At 54.9% G+C, this 24,752-nt stretch overlaps 1 protein-coding gene and 1 long non-coding RNA gene across 2 annotated transcripts in view; one reads left to right on the top strand and one right to left on the bottom strand.

The window, feature by feature from the left end:
* The window catches only part of SRRM4 (serine/arginine repetitive matrix 4), a 131,549-nt gene that overhangs the window by 15,746 nt on the left and 91,051 nt on the right, over positions 1–24,752 (bottom strand). Inside the window, exons 2-8 of the mRNA XM_037052215.1 lie at positions 21,362–21,505; positions 18,306–18,392; positions 16,621–16,692; positions 13,738–13,764; positions 11,936–11,986; positions 8,864–8,962; positions 6,322–6,478 (exon numbers count right to left, since the gene is read on the bottom strand). Of these exons, the coding sequence (XP_036908110.1) occupies positions 6,322–6,478; positions 8,864–8,962; positions 11,936–11,986; positions 13,738–13,764; positions 16,621–16,692; positions 18,306–18,392; positions 21,362–21,505 (637 nt within the window). The remainder of the gene's footprint in view (positions 1–6,321; positions 6,479–8,863; positions 8,963–11,935; positions 11,987–13,737; positions 13,765–16,620; positions 16,693–18,305; positions 18,393–21,361; positions 21,506–24,752) is intronic.
* LOC118991160 (uncharacterized) lies at positions 504–23,183 on the top strand. The gene is made up of 4 exons (XR_005067365.1): positions 504–655; positions 15,693–15,698; positions 18,546–18,550; positions 23,172–23,183. It is a non-coding gene; the product is annotated as an uncharacterized LOC118991160 (long non-coding RNA).

Genomic DNA, 24,752 nt, shown 5'->3' with positions numbered 1-24,752 from the left:
AATTAAACTGAACAAGTGCCTTGACTGCGCTTCCAATGGCCCCATGGAGAGAGGCGGCGGGAACTTTTTTTTTTCCTTCCCTGCCATAGGGGGCCTGGAAATTCTCGTGTGAACAAGGAGCTGCGTGGCAGAACTCTTAGCTAGAGGGTTCGGGTTATTTCTTTAAAAAAAATCCTTTTGTTTCACAGAGACATTAAGTTTGTTTTGCTTGCTGTTGTTCATCTTCCTTTGCAAACTAATTAGGAAGCCAGCACGAGAATGGGTTCATGGATCTGTTGGAAGTTCATCTGAGGAGAGCCGGGGGTGAGGAAAGACAGGGGGACTTGCTGGGGGTTGTGGGAAGAGGACAAGCTGCCCCAGTGGGGTCTGCATTTGACCTTGGGCCCTGGGAGCTGGCCTGGCTTCCTCCTAGGACCCTCCCTTCAGCACGAGGCTGACAGGGACTGGCGGCTTCGGCTTCTCCATTTCTCCAGAGCCCTCACTTTCGGCCCCCAGCCCATCGGTTCTTGAAAATCTCTGCATGGACACAGTTAGTTCCCCACCAGCCCAAATTGAAACAAAAGAAACGTATGTTCCAGGCAGGGGGTGTCCAACCTTTTGGCGTCTCTGGGCCACACTGGAAGAAGTAGAGTTGTTTGGGCCACACGTGAAATACGTTGTGACATGTAATCACAAAAAAATGTCATACTGCTTTAAGTAAATTTACGATTGTGTGTTGGGCCACCTTCACAGCCCTCCTGGGCCGCAGGTTGGACACCCCCGATGGGACTTTTTCCAGCTAAATGCACTTGATTCCGAGCTGCGTCCCTTCTCCCGAGGCCACGACAGTCCTACTCCTTCCGGTGGTAAGATGTCACTTTCATGATAGAAAATCATGGGGTTTGTTTCTGTTCTGACTTGGCAAAAGTAAAAGTTGACGATGCTATGCCACTTTCCATTAAAAAACAAACAGACAAAAGCCACCAGTCCCAGAAATCCCTGAATCTCACGCTGCCGCTCTGCATTCTGGCTCCTGTGTTCTCTCAACTGCAAGGAGCAGTTTAGCCTTCTCGCTGAGGGGAGCGCGAAGGCGTTCGCAGGATTTACAAGAGGCTGGCTCCGGGGCCTGGAGGCCAGGGCCACTCCCGCACCGTCCCTCAGCCCCCACATCTCTGTTCACGAAGTAGGAAGCAGACCGCCACCCTGCCTCTCTCCCAGGGCTGTTCTGATGTCCGGCAGAAATCCTGGGTATGACTCAACTGCGTGACGAAGACCTGCTCCAAACACACCACCTCGTGTTTGTCTGGAGTCAGTTTAATAAAGCCACTCTGACGACAGCTAACCACCCCAGCGATGGTCGTATCCTGAGTGTTAGGTCCCAAGCGCTGGGCTATTGTTCACACAGAACTGAAGCCGCACCAGGGCAGGGACCTCGTCTGTTTGGTTCACTGCTTCTTACCCACTGCCTGGCACACAGCAGGTGCCAGTGCGTATGTTCTGGATGGATGGACACCTCATCTCAGTCTGTCTTCACAGCTGCCCTATGAGGTAGGTGCGATCGTGGGCCCACAGCACCGATGAGGTCCCAGGGGCCCAGTGCAGGGAGAGGGAGGCCATGCAATTACACACCAGGTCCCCGAGTCAGGCTTTCTGGGTTTGGACCTTACTTTCTCCACTCAATAGCTTCCTTCCACTTAACTTTTCTAGGCCACAGTTCCTCAGTTTCCACAGTTTCCTGCAGAAAGAGGACATTAGGGGAAGCTCCTTTGAGGGGCCATTTAGGATATAAGTGAGATGAGGCATGTACGACATGCAGCCCAGCACCTGGCACACAGTAGGTCCTCAGCAAGCATTAGTTATTGCTGTTGCCCAGGGCTTCACAGGGAGACAAGGTCAGACACAAGGTCAAGAACTCCAGAGTATCGAGATCTAACCTCAAAGTCTTCATCACTATCCTCTATAGCCTCGTCCTATAGAGAGATTTCACAAGACCCTCTTTTACGGCCCCTGAGTTCTGCTTTCCCCCCTTTTTGATTTTTGTTGTGGCGTGTGTGTGGTTTTTGTTGGCAGGGAGCTGTGGCCACTGCTGGCCCAGCCTGGAGACGGAAGGGGGAGAAACGGGGCCTGTTCCTCTGCTTGGTCCGGTTTCAGTCTGGATCAGCCCCTCCCTCCGGGACTCCCTCCCTGATAACTAGAGGACGCTTGGCCAGACCTTGGGGCTGCCTCCTCCTCAATCACACAGCTGTCAGTCCCTTGGTTGTCAGACTAAGCTTCTGAGACACACGCCATAGTCACACCAGCTCCCCTTCCTCCCAATTGGGCTTCTGCCCAAGTCAATTCACCTCTCTGAATCTTGGTTTTTCCATCTGAAAAATAGTGATAATAATTGTATCTGCCTCAGACGAGGGGGAAAAAACCTGTGAAGTATGTGACAGTGCCTGGCACACAGCGGTATTCCCCCCTCCCTCTATCACCATCCCTCTCAGTTTGGTGAACTCCTACCCATCCTTCAAAGCCCAGCTCAAATGTTCCTTTGTTTGTGAAGCCCTCTCGGACACCAAGACAACACTGTCTGGTCCTACTACACATTGTATCAGCTCCCACCAGCATCGGGGGGATAGTCAAACAATTCAACAACTAGCTGAGTGTGGGCCCCTTCTGAAGGTGGCCCACTGAAGGTAGCTGCCAGGTACCTCTCTCCAGTTGCTGGCTGTGAGAAGGTCCAGAGGGTACCAGGGGAGAAAAGAGGTGGCTTTGTTGACTGAGGAAGGGGTGGGGTGGGGTGGGGTGGGGACAGGCTCTATTTATCAACTGCTGTGCAAATATTTGAATATTCCGACAACGGAGGAGACACTGGCACTCTCCGACTCAGTCTCAGCCCTGAATACAAGGCTTATCTACCTGTGCTGCAGCCGGCTGCTGACTACCAGACTGTGAGCTCCGGAGTTCGGGAGGTGGATTTTATTCATCTCCCTGTCTCCCTAATGCCTGGAACAGAGATGGCTGAGTGGAGATGAGGAGCATGAGTGAGGCTGTGAAGGGTCCCTAAATTGCCTCCTTGGGACCCTTCATTTGGATTTGGGCTCAGGCCCAGCAAGAGGGCTTCAGGTTATCTTTAGCTCACCAAGTAGGATTTCAATAAGACAAGACCCCAGATTTGCATATTCATGCATGTAAATGTACCCCTTGATGTGATACACCATTCTCGATTTTTTTTTTAAAGAGCCGTGCATAGGAAATGCCTGTAGTGGAGTGTGGCGGGGAAGCATGGCGGAGAAGGCCCTTCACGCTCAGGTTCCTGCCATCCCCCGACACCCCGCTCTCATCCTGGGCTTCTGTCTCCAACCTAACTCCAGTCTCCATTGCCTGCTTCCTTCGGCGAGAACCCCTGTTCACTGTTGCCCCCTCAGCTAGCTGGTGCCTTCTCTGCCGGAAGCTAGCCCCCCGCCCCCGCCCCCCCCCCCCCATTCCTGTTCCTGGGGCTTGCCTTTGACCCCATCGCGGCCTCTCTGCATTCACGTTGCCTACTACTGTCTGACACAGTTTTTACCTGTCTGCCTCCCTCTCAAGGAGACACAGACTACCCCTCATTCTCAGGATGCTGGGACCAGCCTCGGAGCTGAGCCTTTGTAGCTGTAACTCAGCAGCCAGCCCGTCGGTTGGAACAGATGCCCGAACGAGGGATCAATGACTCTGCTGTTCTCTTCAACAGAGAGCTCAGGGGACATCTCAGGGCCAGGACTCAGAGAAACCTTTGGTCCCACCCGACTCCTTTCGTCTCTGCCTTTGCAGGAGAGTGGATGAGAAAGGCTCTGGTGTGGAGGGGACTCAGAGGGCCACCCGACGTCCCCAGAAGTCAGGCAGCCACAAGTCGGGTGGGGACAGCTCTGTGGGCTGCAGCCTCCCACTAGGACAGCAGGGGAAGCAGGGCCCGGGCTCTAAGTCCCGACTCACCCACTGGTCTGCGCCCAGGGCCGCACCGATGTTATCGTTACTACCATTGATTGCTGCTGCTGCTATTGTCGCCACGGTTATTTCCACTGTTGCTACTAAGTCATCGGCATCACCCATCACAGCATGTACCACTCGCCTGTCACAGTCTACACTGTTTCCCTGCCTTGAGTCCCACCTCTGGAGAGGCAGGTCTCATCAGTGTCCGCGTTTTGCAGACCTGGAGGAAACTGAGGCACAGAGTGTTTGTGTGGCTTGCTCGGGGCTCCTCGGCGGGTAAGGACAGAGGCAGACCCCGCGAGGCTGCGGGCACAACGCCTGCTGGTGTCTGCCGAGTTCTGCCGCTGTGCCAAGCCGGGACCAGTGGTTTGCAACACTCCTTTGCTTTTGTCCTAACAACAAGGCTTTTGAAGAAGAGACTTCTCTCATCTTCACGATCTCTTTTTAACAGAGGAAGAAACTGGGGCTCAGAGAGGATTAAGCACCCATCCCTCGCTCACAGCCGGGACTGGAATGCACGGTCAGAACCCCACGGTTTGTTTTTCCCAACGCCCAACCTGCCTTGGCCCACGGGAGTCACTGATCTCCTGTGAGTCTGATTCTTTTCTTGGAATCGGGAGGTTGAGTTAGACGGGCTCTCGTGGTCTCTGCCTTCTAAGTAGGATTGAGCTTTCAGCTCTTCCGATGAGGGCTGGGCCCTTCGAGAACCAACAACTAATCCAGTGCCTCACTTAGCTTGGTGTGGGAGGACACTTTTTAACATTTTTTTTTTTTTGACAGTACTTCACAGCCCTGCCCTGTTGGGAAACGGTCCTGGGCAGGTGAGAAAACACGAGCCAGTTGCTCCCAATGGCAATTTTTAATGAGGATCACCAAATGGGTGATCCAAATACCTCGACCAGGGAGACTAGGTGGCTTTCGCTGATTTAAGCATCATTCTTCCACCTCTCACCGCGTGCCTTTTAAATTCATCTCCACCTTTGCAATGATTCCTCTGGGGGACAAGTGAGGTATGTGTGCCCATTCTCCAGGTGGGAGAGCTGAGGCTAGGGGGGACAAAAGGAATTGTGCTGCGGAGCCAAGACCTAAACCCCGCCTCCAAATCACTGCCACACTGGCCCTTCACAGGACCTGTGGGGCGGGGAGACCGCAGTGGGGCATTTCCCACCTGCGAATACTCAATACCGCAGGCATTTCTACAAAGCGGGGGCCTGGGGAAAGCTGAGGGCCATTTCCAGCAAGGCCGAGGACCTCGGCCAAATCAGACTTGGTGACTGAGGGTGCTGTGACTGGGCACAATGAGTTTCAGGATGCACGATAGGCCCTAACTACTGTGTCAACCAGGCCCAGCAAGGGTCTGTCACCACCTGCCCCTCCTGGACCTCCCGCAAGCACCTCTGAATGCTTCCTTTCTTCCCCCTCATGCTTTCTGAGGGAGAAGCTCCCCAAAACTTCCAGATTTGCTTGCAGCTGGAGGAGACAGGTCCCCTCCTAGCTGGCAGTCGCAATTGTAGGCCACATCAAAGTTCAATGTCCTCATGTGTCTCTCTGTCCCTTTAGCGTCTACAAAAGACCATTACATAGTATATCTTATTTATTGTATTATCACCAACTACCCTATAGGGAAGTGGTCCTGTTTCAACTTTACTGACGAGAAAACTGAGTTTCAACAAGGTTAAGCGACTTTCCCAAAGCCACGCAGCTAGAAGCGGCAGCGCTGGGACCTGCGTTCAGACTCAGCTCCGCACACACCCTTGCCTGGAAGCTCGTGGTGTCCCCGGCTGAGGTCCCACTGCAGCCCCTGGTGCTGCCTCGAGGGAGCGCGGCAGGGGTCCGTCTGCTTTTGCTCTGCGCTGCAGTCTTCACGCAGACCTTGGCCCTGGCTTTTCTACCCCTGAGACCTTTGTACACCCACGAGAGGACACAGGTCCTGTACATTTAAGGTCGTATTGACATAGGTGACATGAGGCCCCGGCTGGCCCTCCGTGCTGCTTCCTAGCTGGCATCCAAGATGGACTTCATGGGGTTCCCTGGGACCTCTGAGACGCCCCTCCCCCTCCCTCCCCCGAGAAACCTCCTGCAGCACCTCTCACAGACATTCCTGAAGACGCACTTTTCGACACTCCCCCCCCTCCCTTAAAAAGCCTGGGTGTTTTCACTTGTCTGCCCGCCTGCCCGCCCCTGCCCCAGATTCCCAAGCCGAGTGCTGCCACAGGCTGGCGAAGGACCATCTGGTGAATTAACAACGAGGTCTGAAACCAGTGGGGGCCTTGCCCAAAACCAAATTACAATGTGTCGTGCACTGCCCTGAACTGGAGCCTTCCTTCGCCCCCCCGCCCCCACCAGGTGTCATGGCCAAGGCTGGCCGAGGAAGCTGTGAGGAGTACTTACTACACCGCTGGCCGGCAGGAGGCTGAGCATCTGGAGGGGCGGGCTGGGCGGGTGGCCGGACCGGGCCTCGGGGCTGGCCTTGCCCAGGGTCTTGGAGCAGCGGCGGGAGTGCCTTTGGCGAGACTTCCGCCCTTCCTCGGGGGACCGGCCGCGGTGCCTGGGTCAGGGGAGAGACACCTGAGGGTCTGTCGAGGGAGGGGAGCTTGGCAGAGAGGTGGTGGAGGGACCCGTGGGATCTGAGGACTTTATAGTATCCATCCATCTCCCAACCCATTCATTCATTTATTCATTCATTCATTCACTCCTTCCCTCATCGCCTCATGTGTTCACCTGACAAATGTGGATCCGCACCCCCAACCCCGTTTCTGGGGGCTGGGAGTGCGGCCGTGAAGGCAGAGGAGTCCCTACCTGGGCCCAGTCTCCTACCCTCTGCTCACCCGTGTGGGCGTCTCTGCCTCTGTCTGTCTGTGACTGTTTGTGTCTGGGTGTGGCCATCTGTGTTTCCCTGTGTTTGTCTATGAATGTACGTGTGGACCCTCATGTGACTTTGTGTATGTGACGTCACCATCTGTGAGACAGAGGCATCTTATTGACTGTCACCCAAAACTTTCGGGGAAAAAATAGCTGACAAAGATGACAAAGACGCCTCCTCTGAGCTGGTCAGACCTAGAGCCGGCCCACCGCCCACCATGGAAACCGGAGGGGTCCCCGGTTCTTCCAAAGGGGACGCATGCACTCCGAGGGGCCCCTTGGCTCTGAGCCGCAGCAGACAACAGCTGGCCTTGCCAACTGGCCCAGCACTTGTGCACCCCCTAGAGCTTTCCCAGGCCGCCCTGCAGCCTGGAGACATAGGCAGGGCAGGGTACTGCTTTCCCATTTCTCTGATGAGGAAGCTGAGGCTCTGAGACCGGTAGGGGCCTGCCTGGGTCACGAAGCTTGGAAGTGGCAGAACCAGGGTCAGGGCCGAGGCTGCCAGCCCTGTAGGGACCGAGGTCACTGGTCTTGGCCAGGCGTGGGGTCCCAAGGGCAGCGCCCGGGTTGCTGCCATGACTGCTGGAGTGTCCCTCAGCTCAACAGGCACTGGGGAGGCCCAGCAGAGGTGACAGCAAGGGGGGCTGCAGCGGGGTCTGCGACAGCAGCCTCTCCCCTAAGGCTGGGAGGGTGGGCGGGAAGGTCCAGCGCAGTGCCCTGAGAGTCTGTGACCAGGCGTGCTCTCCTGCTGGGGGCTGACTCCGCCTGGGCTGCGGGGAGGTTTGGGCTGAGCCATGCAGGCCCGGGTCCCTGTGCCTGCTTGGCCAGTCCCTGTGACTTTGCTCAGACCCCTTCACCCACCAACACGCAGGCTTGTCGCTGCGGCACGTCGCTGACGCAGCTGAGCCCAGGGTGCCCGTGCCCACCGGGAGCACCTCTGTGGCCGCACAAGCATGGGCGTCACTCCTTCCGCTGAGGGAGACTGCGTGCCCCGGGGGAGTGGAGGGTGTCTCTGCACCTGGTGGGTGTGTGGTGACTCTGGGGAGCCGGGGCTCTGCTCCAGATTGGGTGCCGTCGGAAAATGGAGGTAATTCCGACGGGGCATCGTCGCAAACCTTATCTGGGAAAACGGGCGAGTGGCCCAAGGTCTCGGCTGTCCCTGCTAAAGCATCAGCAGTCACTCACATTAGTCCATGTCACTCAGTCCACGTCACTCATGGACGGATGCTGGGTCACCTGTGTGTTCTGGACAGAGTTCCTGTTCCGTCTGGGCTCAAGACTTGGAGCCAGGCACAGCGCAGGATTGAGACAAATATTTCTCTTCCTCCCTCTAGGCCTTCTGATCGAACTGGGACGCAGTGGGACCAGGACCGTGATATAAACACAGAGCCACATGGGAGAAGCATTTCAGAAAAAACAGAGCGGCCTGTGATACCCAGAGCCAGCCTGGCACCAGGAAGTGGGCCGTGGTGTCCCCGAGGCCCACCGACGATTTCAAGCACCAGCACCAGACGATTTCAAGCACCAGCACCAGCCCCGCTCCCCTCCTCCTCCTCCTCCTCTTCCTGTCTCGAGAGATGCCTCCCTCCCCTGCACAGGCCAGGACAGCCAGTGTGTCAGCACACACAGGGCCCAGGTCAGGAGAAACAGGACACTTCGTGCTGTGTGGCCTTTTGTAGGTTGTTTAGCGTCTCTGTGCTCCAAGCTACCCTTAGCAGGAGTGCAAAGTCCCAGCCGGACTCCCTGCCTCGATTCGGGCTCTGTCACTTGGTGAGGAGCAAGTTCCTGAACCGCTCTGTGTCTCGGTTTGCTCTCCTTTACAATGGGGACCACCACAGTGCCTGTCTCCCACGGGAGGGTGCTGGCGCCTTGGTGCGGTCTCTCGGGCACCGGTGTGAGCAGCAGGTACTGTGAGTGCCCAACCTGAGGCTAGGAGTCCTTCGGTCTGCGCCCTCTCTTCCCAGGGAAGTGCCAGGAAAGTGGGCCCCCAACAGCCACGGAGGTGGCGGGGGAGGGGGCAGCACTGGTGACAGAGACTGGGCCCTGGGTGGCGGCTGGGGCGAGGGGTTACCTGTTCTCACAGCTTGAGGACCGCGACTCCGAGCTCTGGGATCGAGAGGGGCAGCGGTGACGGCGGTGGCGGTGAGACTTTCGGGGCCGGCTTCGCGACCTTGTGGGTGAGGAGAGAGTCAGAGAAGACTGATTGATTGACTTTGATCTTGTGACACACACTGCCCTCTGTCACTGTCCCTCCCAAAGCTAAGCCTCTCTTTCCATCTCAGCCCCACGTCGCCCGAGCTCCCCACATGGAGACCTGGGGTCTCCCGCCAGCCGAACTGAACACGAGTGAGCAGAAAGGGGGTTCTCCGGATGTCTCAACTTCCCGCCCTGCTGGAAGCAGATGCTGCGGACCACACCCCGGAGAGGAACGTCACCTCTGCCTGTCACCTCTTCCTCCCCTAAGGCAGGAACCTCGATTTCAGACAGTGTCATGCGCCATGAAGTGTCCCAGTGGGTGGTGACTCAATCGAAGGCCATGGGCACAGAAAAGGGTGGCTTTGCCTCCAGAACATGGGCATGGGGCTGGGTCTTCTAATTTTTCCAGCGAATATAGAAACACGGATATTTATGTAAAGGATTCCTATTTTAAATGGAAGCCCCTTTTTTTGTTTGCTTTTTCAATGACACTGTTTGGGACAAACAAAACCACATTTGCAGAGTAAATTAGGCCCTTGAGCTGCCAATTTGTAATGTTGGACCTGGAAAATTAAGCCTAGATTCTTAGCATGGGGTCAAAAGCCCAATTTCCGAATGACTTACAAGCGCCATCAACAACCCAAATTACAGTAATTATGGCCACTCCCACTACAAGTGGTATCTCTGCTGGTTACCTCAGTGCCACATAAACAATGACAACAACTCGGCAGCAGCAGGAGCGGCGGTCACCACGGAGGCACAGGGGTGTCAGTGGCTGGCGGGGCTGGGGCCTCCATCAGGAGGTAGCCGGCTTAGCTCAACAAAGGACTCTGGGATCCTTGTAACGTGATAATCAGGCCATTGCCCTCACGTCAAGTCCAAAGTCTGACCTTGAAGCCCAAGCACCTTCGGGAGTCACGCCTGGTCTAGCTCTGCAGCCTCCTTGTGTGACAGGCACAAGCATCCTCGAAATGCTTCTATTCTGGCGCATGTGTTTCCCACTCCAGGACGTCCTTGTGAAGGTGACAGGCGTGACAGGCCACCCGTCCCTACCTAATACACACTGCACGCCTGGCGCTGTGCTCCAAGCATCTTCCTTAAACAGACGCCTCGGCCCCTCACGACCACCCCCAGAGCGGGAGCTCTGGGATGCCCGTCCCACGGACGCAGAAACCCAGGCACAGCGAGTCGACCACACGTGCCCAGCCTGCCACCTGGAAGAGTCCCACCTCCACCCTCACCCCCAGCGAAACGCCCCCTCCTGTGGAAAGGGCGCCCCCCCCCCCCCGACACCCTCTCCCCAGCACCAGGGCTCCGTCTGCACCTGGACTTCCTCTGCCGCCTCCTCGGCCACCACGGCACTGCAACACGCGTCCCATGTCTGGCTCCCGGGCCCCACTGCACTGCGAGCTCCTCGAGGCCACGACAGTGGCTGGCAAACCTCTGTCCTGGGCCCTGCACAGGGCCCACCATGCGTCAGGGCGCCAGTAAGGGATGCTGAGTAAGAGGCAGCAAACTCACTCCAGGGGCCACTGGTTTAAAAGCAGCCTTGACGGGGGACTTGGCAAGAATAGCCACCCTTTTCCCCAGGGGTGCCCTGACTTTCTCGCTCTGGTCTTCGGCTTTTGCAGACTTTCTTGCATCCTGCTAGCGATTCTGGGGACTCGCCTAGCCCTTGGCACTGGGGCGGGCAGTGACCCCTCCCAACACCCTTAGGGCCTGGGCACAGCCCCTGGCTTGGAGGTGTGTGCACTGCAGCCCCTCTGAATGAGTGGTACTGTGGACTCGGGGAACATGTGCTCTGTGTGTGCTTAGCATGACAGCACATGCAATCCTAGGACTGACGACTGCCTCTTGACTTGAATTGATCAGCAAGCTCGATAATTGGGAAGTTCTCCCCTGAGCTAACTCAAAGCTCTCCTGCTTCCTTCTGGAGCTTTCCGTAGGCATGGGCACTGTGGTGGAGTCTGACATGGCCTCCTCTGCACCGACCTTAGGCGAAGCAACCCCGTGGAGCCGCAAAGCCGGGCGCTCTCCCTCTGCGCCCCTGCCCCCCCACCCCTCCCCAGCAGCGGACTGCCTTTCATCCCGTTGCCTTTGATTCTCGCTTTAGAAGCTTCTTGGCAGGAGATAAATTATTAGTTGATTGGAAAACACTCGCACTAACATTTGTAGGGTATAAAGTAGGTGGGTTGTAACCAAATTTACTTTTAATTTGGCTGGGAACTGAACTCCGCAGGCAGCGCTGGCTGATTTGAATTTCTACAACCAGCTATAAACTGTGAGCCAGCTGGGCCCCCGGACAGGGCAGGCGCTTCACTGAGAGATCTGAGCCCTAAGTCCCAGCACCGGGCTGGGACTCGTATGCACACTCACGTACCTGACTATTCCCCTTTAACTCCGGGTGCACGCACAGCACGTGTGTGCACAGGTAAAAGCCACCCACACCCTCTGAATGCATAATGCACACAGGCACACAAGCAGGGCACGCTCACAGTGCATCCGGTTCACCCACAGCAGCAGACAGTGCACACAAGCATGGCACACGTGATGCATTCATGCGAACGCAAACACATACCACACACACTAGGTGCCCGTGTTACACACACTTGCACACACAGTTCACACAATGTTTGCATGATGAAAAAAATGCACAGACGGTTATCAGCAATGTGCACACGATGCACACTAGATGTAGATAAATATGCAATGCACCCAGGAACACAGAATTCACACAGAGGGCGTGCCGGGCACGCAGGTGCACACCCTTCACCTTCATGCACACTCACACATCACATGCACGCACGCACACCCAGACCCACAGAGCCTGTCCGCACACAGTGACCTTTCCCTTCTCCCCTCTCCCCCACCCTCCCATTCCTGTTCACTAGGCAGCTCCAACACTTTCCCTGGACTGGGGAGCACACTCCCAGAGGTCCCTACTTACTGTTTTTTGTGCCTCTTCTCTTCCTTTCTCTTGCTTTTTGGGCTGGAGGAGCTAAATGGACAAATGAATGGCCAATTAATTGAAAGATGCAAAACTGCAGTTAAAGGTGAACATAAACAAGTAGCTAAAATGCTCAACACCCAGCAGCCATTAGGTCCAGCCTGTGTGGGAACCACAGCGTCCCCTGCAAGATCGGGGCAGCTGACGCCAACGCTCACTGGCTGGAGACGCTGACCCACGTGCCCAGACAGAGAATGTGGAACTGAAGGGGCCAGGGTCAGCTTGGGCAGCTTAAAAATAACCGTGGCAACGAAGGTAATAACAAAGCCCGCCACCTTGTGAGGCTTTACCTCAGGCCATTCTGCTGAATCCTGTTTGTCCGTGATCTCACTTTATTCTCCCCACCACCCATGGGAGAGGCACAGCCTAACACGGGCCCACTTCACAGATGTGGAAACAGGCCCACACGGGTGAGCGGGGGGCGGTGGCCCCAGACCGCGGTCCCCGGAGCCCATTCTCCTGACCGCTGTCCCATCCATTTCTAAGAGAAGAGAAGGGAACTCTCAGGGGTACCCTGGAGACTTATGAAGCTGGGCGGGTTCTGAAATGTTCTGCCTGTGAACACCCAAGTATCTGGGTTTATTGCTTTGGTTTTTGTTTTTGCTTATTTTAGGCCAGAGCACTTGGGCGGCGGAGAGAGTGGACGGTGCCGGCCCGAGGCCCCAGCGCCACCACACGGAGGCCCCAAAGGGTGAGCGCTAATTTGACAGCTGGAGTCAGATTGACTTCGAGAAATTGCCACACACATACTCGGCGTGGGGCCTCGGTCCTGGGAAACTGGCCTCATCCGGCTGGAACCGGACCTTGACGGCGGCTGCAGGACTGGTCCCCACACCTGACACTCGGTCTGGGCCGTGGAAGGGCCCCGTGCCTCGCTGGGAGGCCCCAGCTCATGTCCCGGCCCCAGCGCACAGCTCCCTGTGACATCAGGCAAGTCCGCCGTCTCATCAGAGACCCAGCTTCCCTGGCTGTGACACTGGGACGCTGCTCAGGCTGCTGGGCTGAGTGGGTGGGTGGCCTCGGCAATCGAGGCCTACTGGTCACCGAAGGCATGAACGAACTCTGCACTCTGCCGACGGCTCCCGTGTGGCTACTGAAGAAGCCACAGCAGCCTGTCCCCACCCCCTGTCCCAGAGATCTGGCTTTAAAGGCTGGCTCTGCCACCTCGCACTGAGTGTCTGTGGGCATGCGTGTCCCATCGCCTGTGTGAGTCTTAGCTTCTCCATCTGTAAAATGGGAACAATGAACACATCCACCACACAGAGAATTATGGGGGTGAAATAGGCACACACATGGAAAACGCTGAGCGCCGGAGCCAATACATTTGTGCCGGAAACCCGGGGTTTCCAGTCCCGCAGGTCTTGGCTCCTGTCGCCTGGCCAGGGTCTGGAAGGGCTGCGGTGGGGTGGCTGGGGCTGATGTTCCTCCACAGGCTCCACCCCAGGGTTTCACTCAGCACTAAAACGCACAGACTCTGGCAAGGGTGGGAGATTTTCCCAGTCCCGCCACTGGAGGGGCTGGTCTGGGAACAACCATCTTGCCTGGTGGAAGTGGGAAGCTGGCTGGGAGCTTTCAGGGAAACCAGGTCAAGCCTTTGTTTGGGAGGAAACAGACACGGGAAGATGAACAGGGGATGGTGCCCGAGATCATGGGGGTGGGGACTGGGACCTGAGCCTAGATGGCTGCCCCCTGGAGAAAGCAGAAAGCTGAAGCAAGAGGCCGGGGGATGACAAGATTCTTACCTGTGCCTTCTCTTCTTGGAGAATGACCTGATTGGGGGAGCAGGAAAAGAGAGGGAAGGAAGGAAGGAGGGAAGGAAGGAAGGAAGGAAGGAAGGAGGGAGGCAGGGAGGGAGGGAAGGAGGGAAGGAAAGAGGGAGGGAGGAAGGGGAGGAGAAAGGAAGGGAGGGAAATAAACACAGGTGAGTTAGAGGTTTCTTTCCCCGGATGAATGTTTTCAGTGCATTTGCGGCCACGCGACGTCGGGGTCCGGTACCTAGCGAACCCTCCTTTTAGACTGCAAAGACTATGAAGACATTGACATTGGTCTGCCTTTGGAATTCCCAGGTCAAAACCTATCAGCGCTCAGCCTTCACCCCAAATTGTCAGCGACCCCCTGTGATGGGGCTGGGTGAGGTTGGTGAGGGTGACGGAAGGGCGTCCTCTGCCTCCTTCCCTACCCCCAGTCTCACTTTCCTCTGTCCCTCCCTGGCTGTGGACTCGCTGTCATCATCACTGTCATGAGCATGGGACAACCAGTTTCCCGGGTAGGACTCTAACTGGGAGCCAGGCTCCGTGCTGAGCCTCTCTCACACATGATCTCCTTCCATCTTTCCCCGAACTCTGGGACGTACTGTTAACACCCATTTTACAAAGACACTGAAGTACAGAGAAGTTAGCCGAGATGCCCAAGGTCACACAGCTTTCACTGGTGTAACCCCTACTCACTCTCTGGAGCTCCTCTCAGATGCCACCTTTACCTTGTAGCAGTTTCTGGTCCCCCTAGGCTGCTTGGGTGCCTGCTCTCTGCTCCCACAAGCCCGGAGCTTAGCTTCACTCCGGTCTAGCCCTCTACCCATTTCCCCAACCGGAGTGTGAGCAACTTGAGGGCAGGGGCTGGGTTTTGGTCACTGTTCTGTTCCCAGGGGCCCAGAATCCTCATTCATGACACATAATAGGAATTCAACAAATAGATTTAAAAATGGAATTTTTTTAACCCTGAAGTCTTCTTATTTGAGAGGAGAAAAAAATGTCCCTCCATCCTCTACCCCTGGGCTGGGGAAGCGTCAGCATTGGCATTTCCTAACCTCCGTTTAGGGCCCTCCTCCCCACTCACCCTCCAGTGCCTGGGCTGACCACAGCCAGCAGCAAAAGCCCGTTCTTAACCTGGCCCATCTCTTTCTCCGAAGAAGAAACCCTGGAGTGAGAAGGCCCTTGGCTTCCAAGACCCAGACATGGAAAGGTCCCCCAAGCTGGGACAGCACAGGTGACAAGATGAGTCTATAGTCTTGGCAGGCCACTGCCACTGCCGAGGACTTCACGCTGGCAGAGCCTGCTCACACCAAACCAGCAACGTCTCCCTGACTGGTGTGACCCCCCCCCCCCCCGCAAAACATGTATTTGAACTGTGCGGGCCCACTGATTTGTGGGTTTTTTTCCAGTAAATGCGTACAGCATTGTAAGTGTATTTTCTCTTTCTTATGATTTCCTTAGTAACGTTTTCTCTTTTCTAGCTTCCTTTACTGTAAAAAGACGTGTATAATAGATACCATACAAATTGTGTGTTAATCCGTAAGGTTTCTAGTCATGGTGGACTACTAGTGGTTAAGTTTTGGGGGGAGTCAGAATTACATTTTGAACTCTGTGGGGGGTCGGGGCCCCCAACCCCCACGTTCCCAAGCATCCACTGCATCAGACACGAACTCAGCCTCCGCTGGAGGGGCTGGGAAGGTGCGGCCACCATCGGCGAAGCCACACGGAGTCCAGCTGGCTCTGGCAACGGAGCCCAGACCTGACCACGCCCCTCAGTTGGGAAAAGCTGCTTTGGTTTCTGAGGTTTCTGAGGTTTTGGGGGCAATTTGGAACCACGGGTGCGATGCCGGGGGGGAAAAACCTGAAGGAACTTTCTGCTTTTTTGTTCTGTTGTGATTAACCGCACAAGCGACCCGCCATCGATGCGGGAGAAGCAGGAGGTACAGACAAGCGTGAAGAGGACGTGAACCTCTCTTCTCCCACCATCCGCGGTCCACCGCAGCCAATGACCTGCATGGGGAGCTTGGAGCCCCTGGGCCCTGCGGACTGACTCTGTGAGTGTGCGGGAGTGTGGGCCCGTGGCCAGCCCAGCTCAGAGGCACGTGGACACCCACTGCAGCGGTCACCGGTGTGAAAACTGGCCCGTAAGGACAGAGCTTCTGATATCTCGGAGCAGCCGGAAAACCCGGTTTTTATATCACGGAATCTCCTGATCAATAAAGGCCGGCTTGGTGTGTGAGCCAGAGATCTGCGTACTTGGGTGTGCATCCACCCTGTCTTCCCCCCTCCCCACCGATAAATGTGCACGTGTGTGAGGGTGTGCACGTACGTGTGTGCATATTGGGCACCTTTAGGCACATGTGATCAGTTCAGAGTGCCCCTTAACTGTCCACAAGGGAGGACACCCCAAGAAGTCGTGTTTGGCTTCTTGGGAATTGGGAACAAGGAACAAGACAGAGAGACTCAGCACCTCTGGCTGGGAGACAGAAACAGGGCACAGCCATGTCTTCCCCAGGGAACGGGGAAGACGTGTCCTGCTTGGTGCTCCCTCCCCAGGGAACTGCGTGTCCTGCTTAGTGCTCTCAGCATTCTACTCCTCGGCTCTGGACCCCCACGGAGGCCTGGCAGGTCCCCGAGACACTGCCGTCTCCTTGGCACCCACTGCCCCTCTGCCTGAGTGAGCTTCGGTGAGCCTCTGGCCTTTGCAACCAGGGTCCCAGGTTATACAAGGCACAAAAAACAAAATGAAGGAAAAGCAACCCATAGATGAATATTTTACATAAACGAAATGCTTCTAAATGACCTTCTGGGGTCATCCATTCTCACCGCCACCCTATCCCACCAGTCTTGTCTGCGGAGGAGGGGGGACAGTACCTGTGTCGCTTATGTTTCTTGGAACTTTTCTTCTTCTTTTTCTTGACAGGTGACGGGCTATATGACGGGGACCTGCAGGGAGAGGGACACCCTTCAGAGAGAAGTTCTCAAAGGCGGGTGCTGGTTTCAGAGAGGCTTTCCCCCAGCCCCGAGCTGGTCCTGGTGCTCTCGGTGACACCCACAGGGTAAGGCGCAGGCTGTCCTAGCCTGTACGTGTTTGAAATGTTGGACCCAGGCTCCCGAGACCCGAGTCCCAATCTCGACTCTGCCACCAGGTCACGAAACTTCCTGGGGTGGTCACCGCCCTCTCCCATTTCCCCGCTGACGAAACACCCCGGTTGAACGAGATTAGGCGTTTCAAACACAGTGCCAGCCCGGGGCTCTCAGATAGCGTACGTCGATGCAGCAGCCTGGGAGGAAGGCAGCAGTGGCAGTGGGGCCTGCGTCCACCAGGGGCGCCTGACTGAAGGGGCGCCTCTCGGATCAGCCGAGGGTCCCCGGGCTTCCAGAAAACCCCCTTTTCAATAGAAGTCACCAGAGAAACAAGTTTATTATGTGCCATCTCCTGGCCTTGACACATTGGCCTGCAGTTCAAGAGACAAAAAGAAAAATACACACTTCGCACGTCAAACAGAACGTGTCTGCAGAGGGAAAGGCGGCGTTGAGAACGACCTGACTCTTACGGAGTCACAGAGCCTGTCCCGAAACATGCCCGCCCCTAAGACCAGGAGGCATAAGCCACTTGTGCCAATTCCAGAGCTCACCCTACAATGGCTGGGACTCAGGGTCTTCATCCACGTTCCTGTTTGGGTCCTTTTAGAACTAGGGGTGTCCTGGAAACTAAGTCCCAGAAAACCTGGAGGTGGGTCCTGTCATTCAGACCTTCCTCTCTGCTGCCCCCTACAGGCTTCTTCAAGTACTGCCTCCCCAGTTTGGTGTGTTTTTCAGCTGGCCCTTCTAAGGTCTCTGGCCCCCACTCCGGTCTGGAGCTCTGGCTATCCTTGCAGGCCAATGAGTGGAAGCTTAGAAGAAAATCTGGAAATCTTTTTAAATATAAAAAATTAAAGTACAATGTACATAGAAAAAAATCATAGGGTACAAAAGAGTCAATAGCTGGCAAAATATAAAATCCATTATTTTTGGCTTTAAACCCACTGGTGGATGTGATGCAGCCAACCGAGGGGCTTGGAATCATGTCCCTGTGGGTTCTGTCAGGCTCGCCCTTGTGCCTTTCTTTTCCCATCTCTGAAATGGGGACAATAATGCTTGCTTGGTAGGCTGTGATCAAGGGCAAGAGATCGTGGGGAACGCACAGCCCTCCACACAGAGACAGTCCTCAGAAAAAAACAAATGAAGCCACGTTCAGGGTCAGGACTGTGGCTCCGATCAGTTGGTCACTCATTACTATGTGTCAGACACGGTGAGACAGCTCCTTCTACACCCATTTTTTTTTCACCAAACCCACTCTAAAGTCCCAAGAGGGAGGTATTATCACCATTGTGTAGAACTGGAAACAGAGAGGTGAAGTGACTTGCCTAAGGCCACACAGCCAGGTAAGCGGCAGAAAGGGGCACCGAACCCTAGCGGTCACTGTTTGACTCTGAAGTCCTTTTTACCCCGCCCCCCGCCCCCGTTCTGTCCCTTCCCCCCATGTTCAAGGTCTCACCAGCCTGTGGGGCCCTCACCTCCTTCTCTTCTTCCTGGTGGATTTCTTCTTTTTCTTCTTCCCCCTGGAGGAAGGTGGTGGCGTCAAATCCTTCTCTCGGGAGGCACTGTGGAGAGAGCACCGAGTCTGGAGTTAGAGGGCTCAGGGTCCCCCGGCCCCTGTCGGGGCTGCTGTGGCCAGGGAAGAGGGACCCAGCGCCTTGGCGGATGAAGCGCCCACAGCGAATTACCACCCCATGGCTGGTTCGGTCACACTTCAGACTAAGTGTCTCAAATAAGGAGTTAACGCCGACCTAATGAGACAGACGCGGATGTCACCCAAACACCAATTGATTATTTAAAACAGAATTACAGAGGTTAACTGCTCCTTAATAGATTTATTATTGAATTTGCAAGTGGTTGACCTTGATAAATAAATCACTTTTTAAATAATTAATCGGCAGTTCAGCCCCGTCCCTCCTCAATACATCTTGTCTGTAGTTCCTGCTGGAAATTTAATAGCAGGCAGATACGTTAAGAAGCAGCTGATTATTAAAAGTATATTTGCCGAGGTCTAATGTAATGAGATACATATCTTATATCGCTTCACGGAACCTCAGAAACCTCTGCTCTTCAGGAATAATTATTTCCCATTCAATTAAATTCAAATGCTCAGGCTGCAGCTAAATGAAGTCAAGTTATCTCCGTTTATAATTGGGGCAGGCTCCAGGGATTTTTTTTCTCTTAAACACTACCCCATGGCAAAAGGAGATGGTTTGAGATGAAAAGCTGCTTGGAGATTGAAACGTGCCGACCTAGTTGGACCACAGTGGGAAAATGGAATATTAATAATATTATTGTCATGATTAGCAATGATACAACGACCGTTTATTCACTTACTTCACGCCCTGCATTTTGCATACTTGGATACTCACAAAACACTTTGGGGGTGGGCTGGCTTTTACTGCCTCGTTTCACAGGGGAAGGAACTAAGGCTCAGAAGGCTGCCTGGGCTTGCCCTCGGGTACACAGTGAGGAGAGGCTGAGCGAGCTGGGAGCAGAGGCAGGGACCGTGCGGCCCCGCCCTGGGAGCTCTCCCACCAGACCTGCCGCCTTCTCAGGCCTGTTTCTGCGCCGGCGCTCTGGAAACGACCCCGAACTCTTTACAGAACACCACAAAATGCTGCCGTATTTAATTCCATTCCAAGAACCGGGATCATTTTGATTAGTAGAAAAAAAAGTGGCCCTAGCTGGTGTAGCTCAGTGGATTGAGCGCGGGCCTGCGAACCAAAGGATTGTGGTTCGATTCCCAGTCAGGGCACATGCCTGGATTGCAGGACAGTTCCCAGCAGGGGACGCAGGAGAGGCAACCATACATTGATATTTCTCTCCCTCTCTCCTTCCCTGCCCCTCTAAAGATAAATAAATAAATAATTTTAAAAAAGTGATACAATGGTCACAATACGTGCTAAGGTCTCTGGGTTGCCAGTATAAAAATCATGCGGCCACTGGTCTATGGAGAACGTTTTCAGGAGAGTTGCTGTCGGCAGGGTGAACACAAACAGCACAGGGGACTCCACACGTGTCCAGGAAGCCAACCGGCTGCCCGTGCACATGTGGGAGGCCACGTCCATGTTTTTCCCTCCTGCCTGACACAGGGCAGGAGCCTGACATGTGGACATTCGGTGAGTGACCGAGTGAGGGATGCACAGATGCAATAATTTAGCCACTGGTTAAATCATCTTGTTTCATACAAACACTTCCCAGGGGAACAGCTGCCAGGAATTGGAGAGAAAAAGAAACTTGAATCATTTAAAGGGAGGAATAATTAGGAAAATAAAAAAACTTTTAAAAGTGTATTGTTTGAAACAGAGAAAGATCTCCTCGTTTCAGTCAATTACTCTGCCTCAGTAACCCAAAAGCTCCAGGTTCGAAGGAGAGAATTTGGACCAGATCAGGGGTCCTCAGGCTAATCTAGGCCCTGCTACCAATGGACCTCAGTTTTCCCACCTGTAAAATGGCTTTGATACCCTTTGACTGAACAGGAGGCCAAGGCTGTAACTGGGGTGTACTGTTGCTGAGGACATGAGGTTCATTTTCAATCTGTCACTGGGGTGGGGCCCCCCTTCATTTCTCTGGGGGCCAAAGACGGGCCAGACTTAATTTGTGTGCAGCCTGAAATTTTTAAACAGGTGGTGGGAGATAGGTTGGCTTTTCCATTAACATCAATGGGTGATGTGGTAGGTCTAAGTCTAGGATACAAGACCGGAGAGACTGAAGTTCAAAACTTCACTCTGTGTGAGGAAAGCATAGGGAATATAGTTCAATAGCATTGTGATAACTATGGATGGTCCCAGGTGGGTACTGCACATATCAGGGGGAGCACTTTGTAAAGTATGTGATTATCCAATCACTGTACTGTACACCTGAAATGAATCTGAAATAACACGGAAAGGAAAAAAAAACTACAACTGGTAACTGGTGCCTAAAGTAAAACAAACGAACGAACAAACAAATAAACGAAACCCCTCACCCTGCCCCTGACCGACTGCCAGATCCTGGGAAGCACCTCACCTCTCTGAGCCTCAGGAAGATGCTGTGTCCTCATAGGACAGCTGCACCCTGCCTGTCACGTAGTAGGTGCTCACAGAATGTGGGGTGAGTGACTTAATTTAGGAATGGGTGCAAAGATCTGGGACTCAGGGAACAGATCTGGTCTGAAGTCACGACTCTGGAGCCCGTGGCTCGGGGGTCACTAGCACGGACAGAAACTACCTCTGGCTTTTAAAGGTTCGGAGCCAATCCGGGCCCATCTCCCTGTTGGGTGAGGGACGTGTGACGGATACACAGCCACGCCCACTTGGTCGCATACTGTCTGGGGCTGCTCTGTGCTGCAGAGCCAGGCTGAGTAGGCGTGGCGGAGACCACAAACCTAACACAGTTTCTGCCTGATCGTCCACAGGAAAACAGTTTGCTGGTCCCTGATATAGGGGTCTAAAAGAAGAGCGTGTAAAGAGACAGGGGCGGACTGGCCAGACAGACAAACTTCACCTCTGCCTCTTCCACCTGAACTTCCTCGCTGCGGGCAGCACCTCACCTGCGTGCTCTGGTGGGACTGAGCTCCCGGCAGGCCTTGTCTCTCTCCCAGTGGGTGCCCAAGGCCTCAGTGGCTAGATGCTGGCTCAGCTTTTCCGAGGGTCCATCCTGAACTGGAACCACGGGGCTGCTCTGGGCTTCTGTCCTGCGTGGGCAGAGAGAAGGAAGTGAAAGTGTCAGGGTATGACGGAGGCTCTGGACGTTCATCAAACCTTCGCAGATGTCCTGACATTTCCCAGCTCCCCTTGCGGATGGCGTTGAGCCATGAGAATATCTTTGGCCAACATGTCCCTGATTGGGGTGACGTGTCATTTCCAGTGTGACCCTTCTCTAGCTCCTCCTCTGTCGCAGGGGTGGCAGAGGCTACGTATTCTGAAGGGCAACGCTGAGATCTGGGAAGCGAAGATCTGTGGTGAGGCAGAGGTGCCTGAACCACATTGGACTTTGTGGAACAGAAACAAGGAGGTTAGGTTAAGCCACCGAGACGGAGTTCGTTTGTCACTGCAGCCCAGCCTACCCTATCCTGACTCACTCCCAGGGAGAGGCTGGAAACCGACATTTCATTACCCACCTTGAGACATAATTCGAGGCCAAAGCATGATGGGATTAGTTCCAACTCCTCTTTGCCATTTTGACTCCATTTTTCTACCTTCTGTGTGCATGGAACAGAGATACCTGAATGCAAATACCACTTTCACCCTTTAGTAGCTATAGGAACTGGGGCCAGACACCTCTCCCAGTCACGGTTTTCTCAGTTATGAAACAGGGAATATGACTGGCCCTTACACTGTTGATTTGTGGTAAGATAAAATAAGCAAACAGAAGACCTAAGAAGTATGGCTCCCTTTCCCTTCATTCCCTGTGAACCAAAACCTCTCGTCTGGCGTCTGCAGCAGGTAGGAGGCCACCTGCTTGAGACACAGGCAGTTCCCACGAAGGCCCAGTTCCTTCTCGTGCCTCTGAGATGAGCTCCGACAACACAGGGAAAGTACCTGAGTGCCCCCAATCCCGGCCCTGACTTTCTTTGAGTCCCAAGGAGGGAAAAGAAGTTGCCCAGTCACTCTGTCTTTGAAGAGCCCGGCACCCAAATCCGCTGGCTCCCAACCAGACGGCGTCAGGACTCTGAAGGGCACAGGTGGTTCTGGCCCCGACCAGCCAGTGCCCCTCCCTGCTCACCCCGCCTGCGGATCCGGGTCCAGCATCGATCAGAAACGTCAGTGTTTCTCAGGCACCAGGCTCCTGCAGCCAGCGCTTCAGGGTTGGTTTTATGACTCAGGACGAACACATCTGATAAGCCCCCTCTTCTCCCCGCTGCCAGGAGAGCAGGCCACGCCCAGTCAACATTGGAGGAAAGACAGCGGAACACATCTGTCTCCGTCAGCAGCAGCTGCCGGCGCCCCCTTGGGAGCGGAGCTAGGAGACCCCGCAAACCCAGGAGCAATGAACGCTCTCATCAGGGCTTCCCCACGCCTCCCTGCCCGCCTCCCACTACGAGGGTCCCACTTCCATGCCTCGGCCCAGGCCCATCTACCCGTGTGGGAGCAGTGCTGGCTTTTCTCAGACAAAGCAAGGCCTGCCGTTGCTGCCCAGCCCCCAGCGAGGCTGCTCTCATATGCTTGTCCCGGCCTCTGCTAACCTGCGCTCACGAGCACACGCCGATGCCCCAGGGCCTGCTGCGTGCCCAGGCCAGGTCTAAGTGTGGGGTGCCGTGAGCAAGGCGGAGCTATCCTCTGTGACTGCAGAGCTCACGCTCCAGAGTGGGGAGCCGGTAATAAAGACCTAAGCAAGTCATAATAAGGCTTATTGGATAGCAATAAATGATGCAGAGAATAAACCAGAGTAATGGGACTAGGAAATTGGATGGGTGACTGTGTACAGTAATCGGGGAGACCTTTCTGAGGAAGTAACAGGGGAGTGGAGACCTGAAGGCTTAGGGACTAACCCTGGAGTTTGTGATGGTTTTAAAATATGTTCACGGGTTCTTTAACACCCCTGCCATCAAAAGATGGCGTCTGATGGCCTCCCCCTGAGTGTCAGACGGACTTAGGGACTCACTTTTAATGAACACAATTAATTATTGAAAGTAGAATAAATTAGGAGAAGTGATAAGATAATGTGGGGCTTCCCAGAGCAGGTCACAAAGGCAGCTTCTGCCCCATGCTGTTGAATGGACCACCCCCAGGGAAGCTGGCTGTGTGGAGGGGCCCAATGTGAAGCCGAGCTGAGGCCTCCTGGTGACAGCCAGCGCCAGCTGGCCGTGTGAGCGGGCCACCTTGGAAGTGGATCCAGCCCCAGTCAAGCCTTCAGGTGAGAACGCAGCCCCGGCAGACATCCGACTGCAGTCACAGAAGAGAGGGTGAGCCAGTCACCAGGCCCAATTCCTGAATCACAGAACCTAAGACACAATCACTGCTTATTGTTGTTTTAGGCCACAAAGACTGGGGTAACTTGTTGCATTGCTCAGGCTCCAGGCTCCTGCAGCCAGTGCATCAAGATTGCTTTGATGGCTCAGGATGAACGCATCTGATAAGCCCCCTGCTCCTCGGGGGCGGCGCCAGGACAGCAGGCCACGCCCACTCCATATTGAAGGGAGGACCGCAAAACACATTCACCTACTCCTAGGCAGAAGGGACAGCAGGGTGGAAGACTGTCAGCCCACACAAGGAACAGCAGTCCGGTGACCGTGATGAGAGGGGAGACCAGAGCCTAGGTCTTCGTGGGTCAAGGGAAGAGCTCTGGGCCCTCCCTCCTGAGCAGAAGAGTGGTTGGTCCAGCTTGCATTTCAGAAGGGTCGCTCCACCGGCTGAAGACACAAGACCACAGGGAGGGAAGGGCAGAGAGGAGGAGACGGCTCGGTGGGCGGTGATGGAGGCGGTGGGTCGGGCGATGGTATACTTAGGGGGTGGAGCCTGCGTCCTTTGTGCCGGTTCAGTGTGGGATGCAAGAGGCTAAGAGCAGTGGGGGGCTGGTCACGCGACTCTGAGGCTAGGGCCAGGTGGGGTCACCTCCACCTCCGCTGAGGTGTAGAGACGGTGGCGCAGGGAGCGGACTCCTGGGGAGACCTAACTGCTCCTCTGGGACGTGACGGTCCGTTTGCCACCCTCACCCCGGCTCTTGCTCACGGGCGTCGTTCAGTTACACCGTCTTCTCTCACACCAAATGGGGAGGCTTCCGGCCCCTGCGCCTGCTGCGTAGGAAACACTCAGCAACATTTGTTCAATGAATAAATGAGAGAGCGCATGTATTGGCTTGGGAGAACGTTTGTTTCAGAAAGCTAGACAGGGTTTTTGAGATGCTTTGAGCTAATCCCTTTATGTTGCCGTTGGTGGAAGTAAACTAGCCCAGGCCCCACTATTGGATGGCTCCATCAATGCCCCTTCTAGTCTACCCGC

This window comes from Sturnira hondurensis, unplaced genomic scaffold, assembly GCF_014824575.4.
Source record: "Sturnira hondurensis isolate 20B ecotype Veracruz unplaced genomic scaffold, ASM1482457v3 Scaffold0007406, whole genome shotgun sequence".
NCBI lineage: Eukaryota > Metazoa > Chordata > Mammalia > Chiroptera > Phyllostomidae > Sturnira > Sturnira hondurensis.
This window is presented reverse-complemented; position numbering and strand designations above follow the sequence as displayed.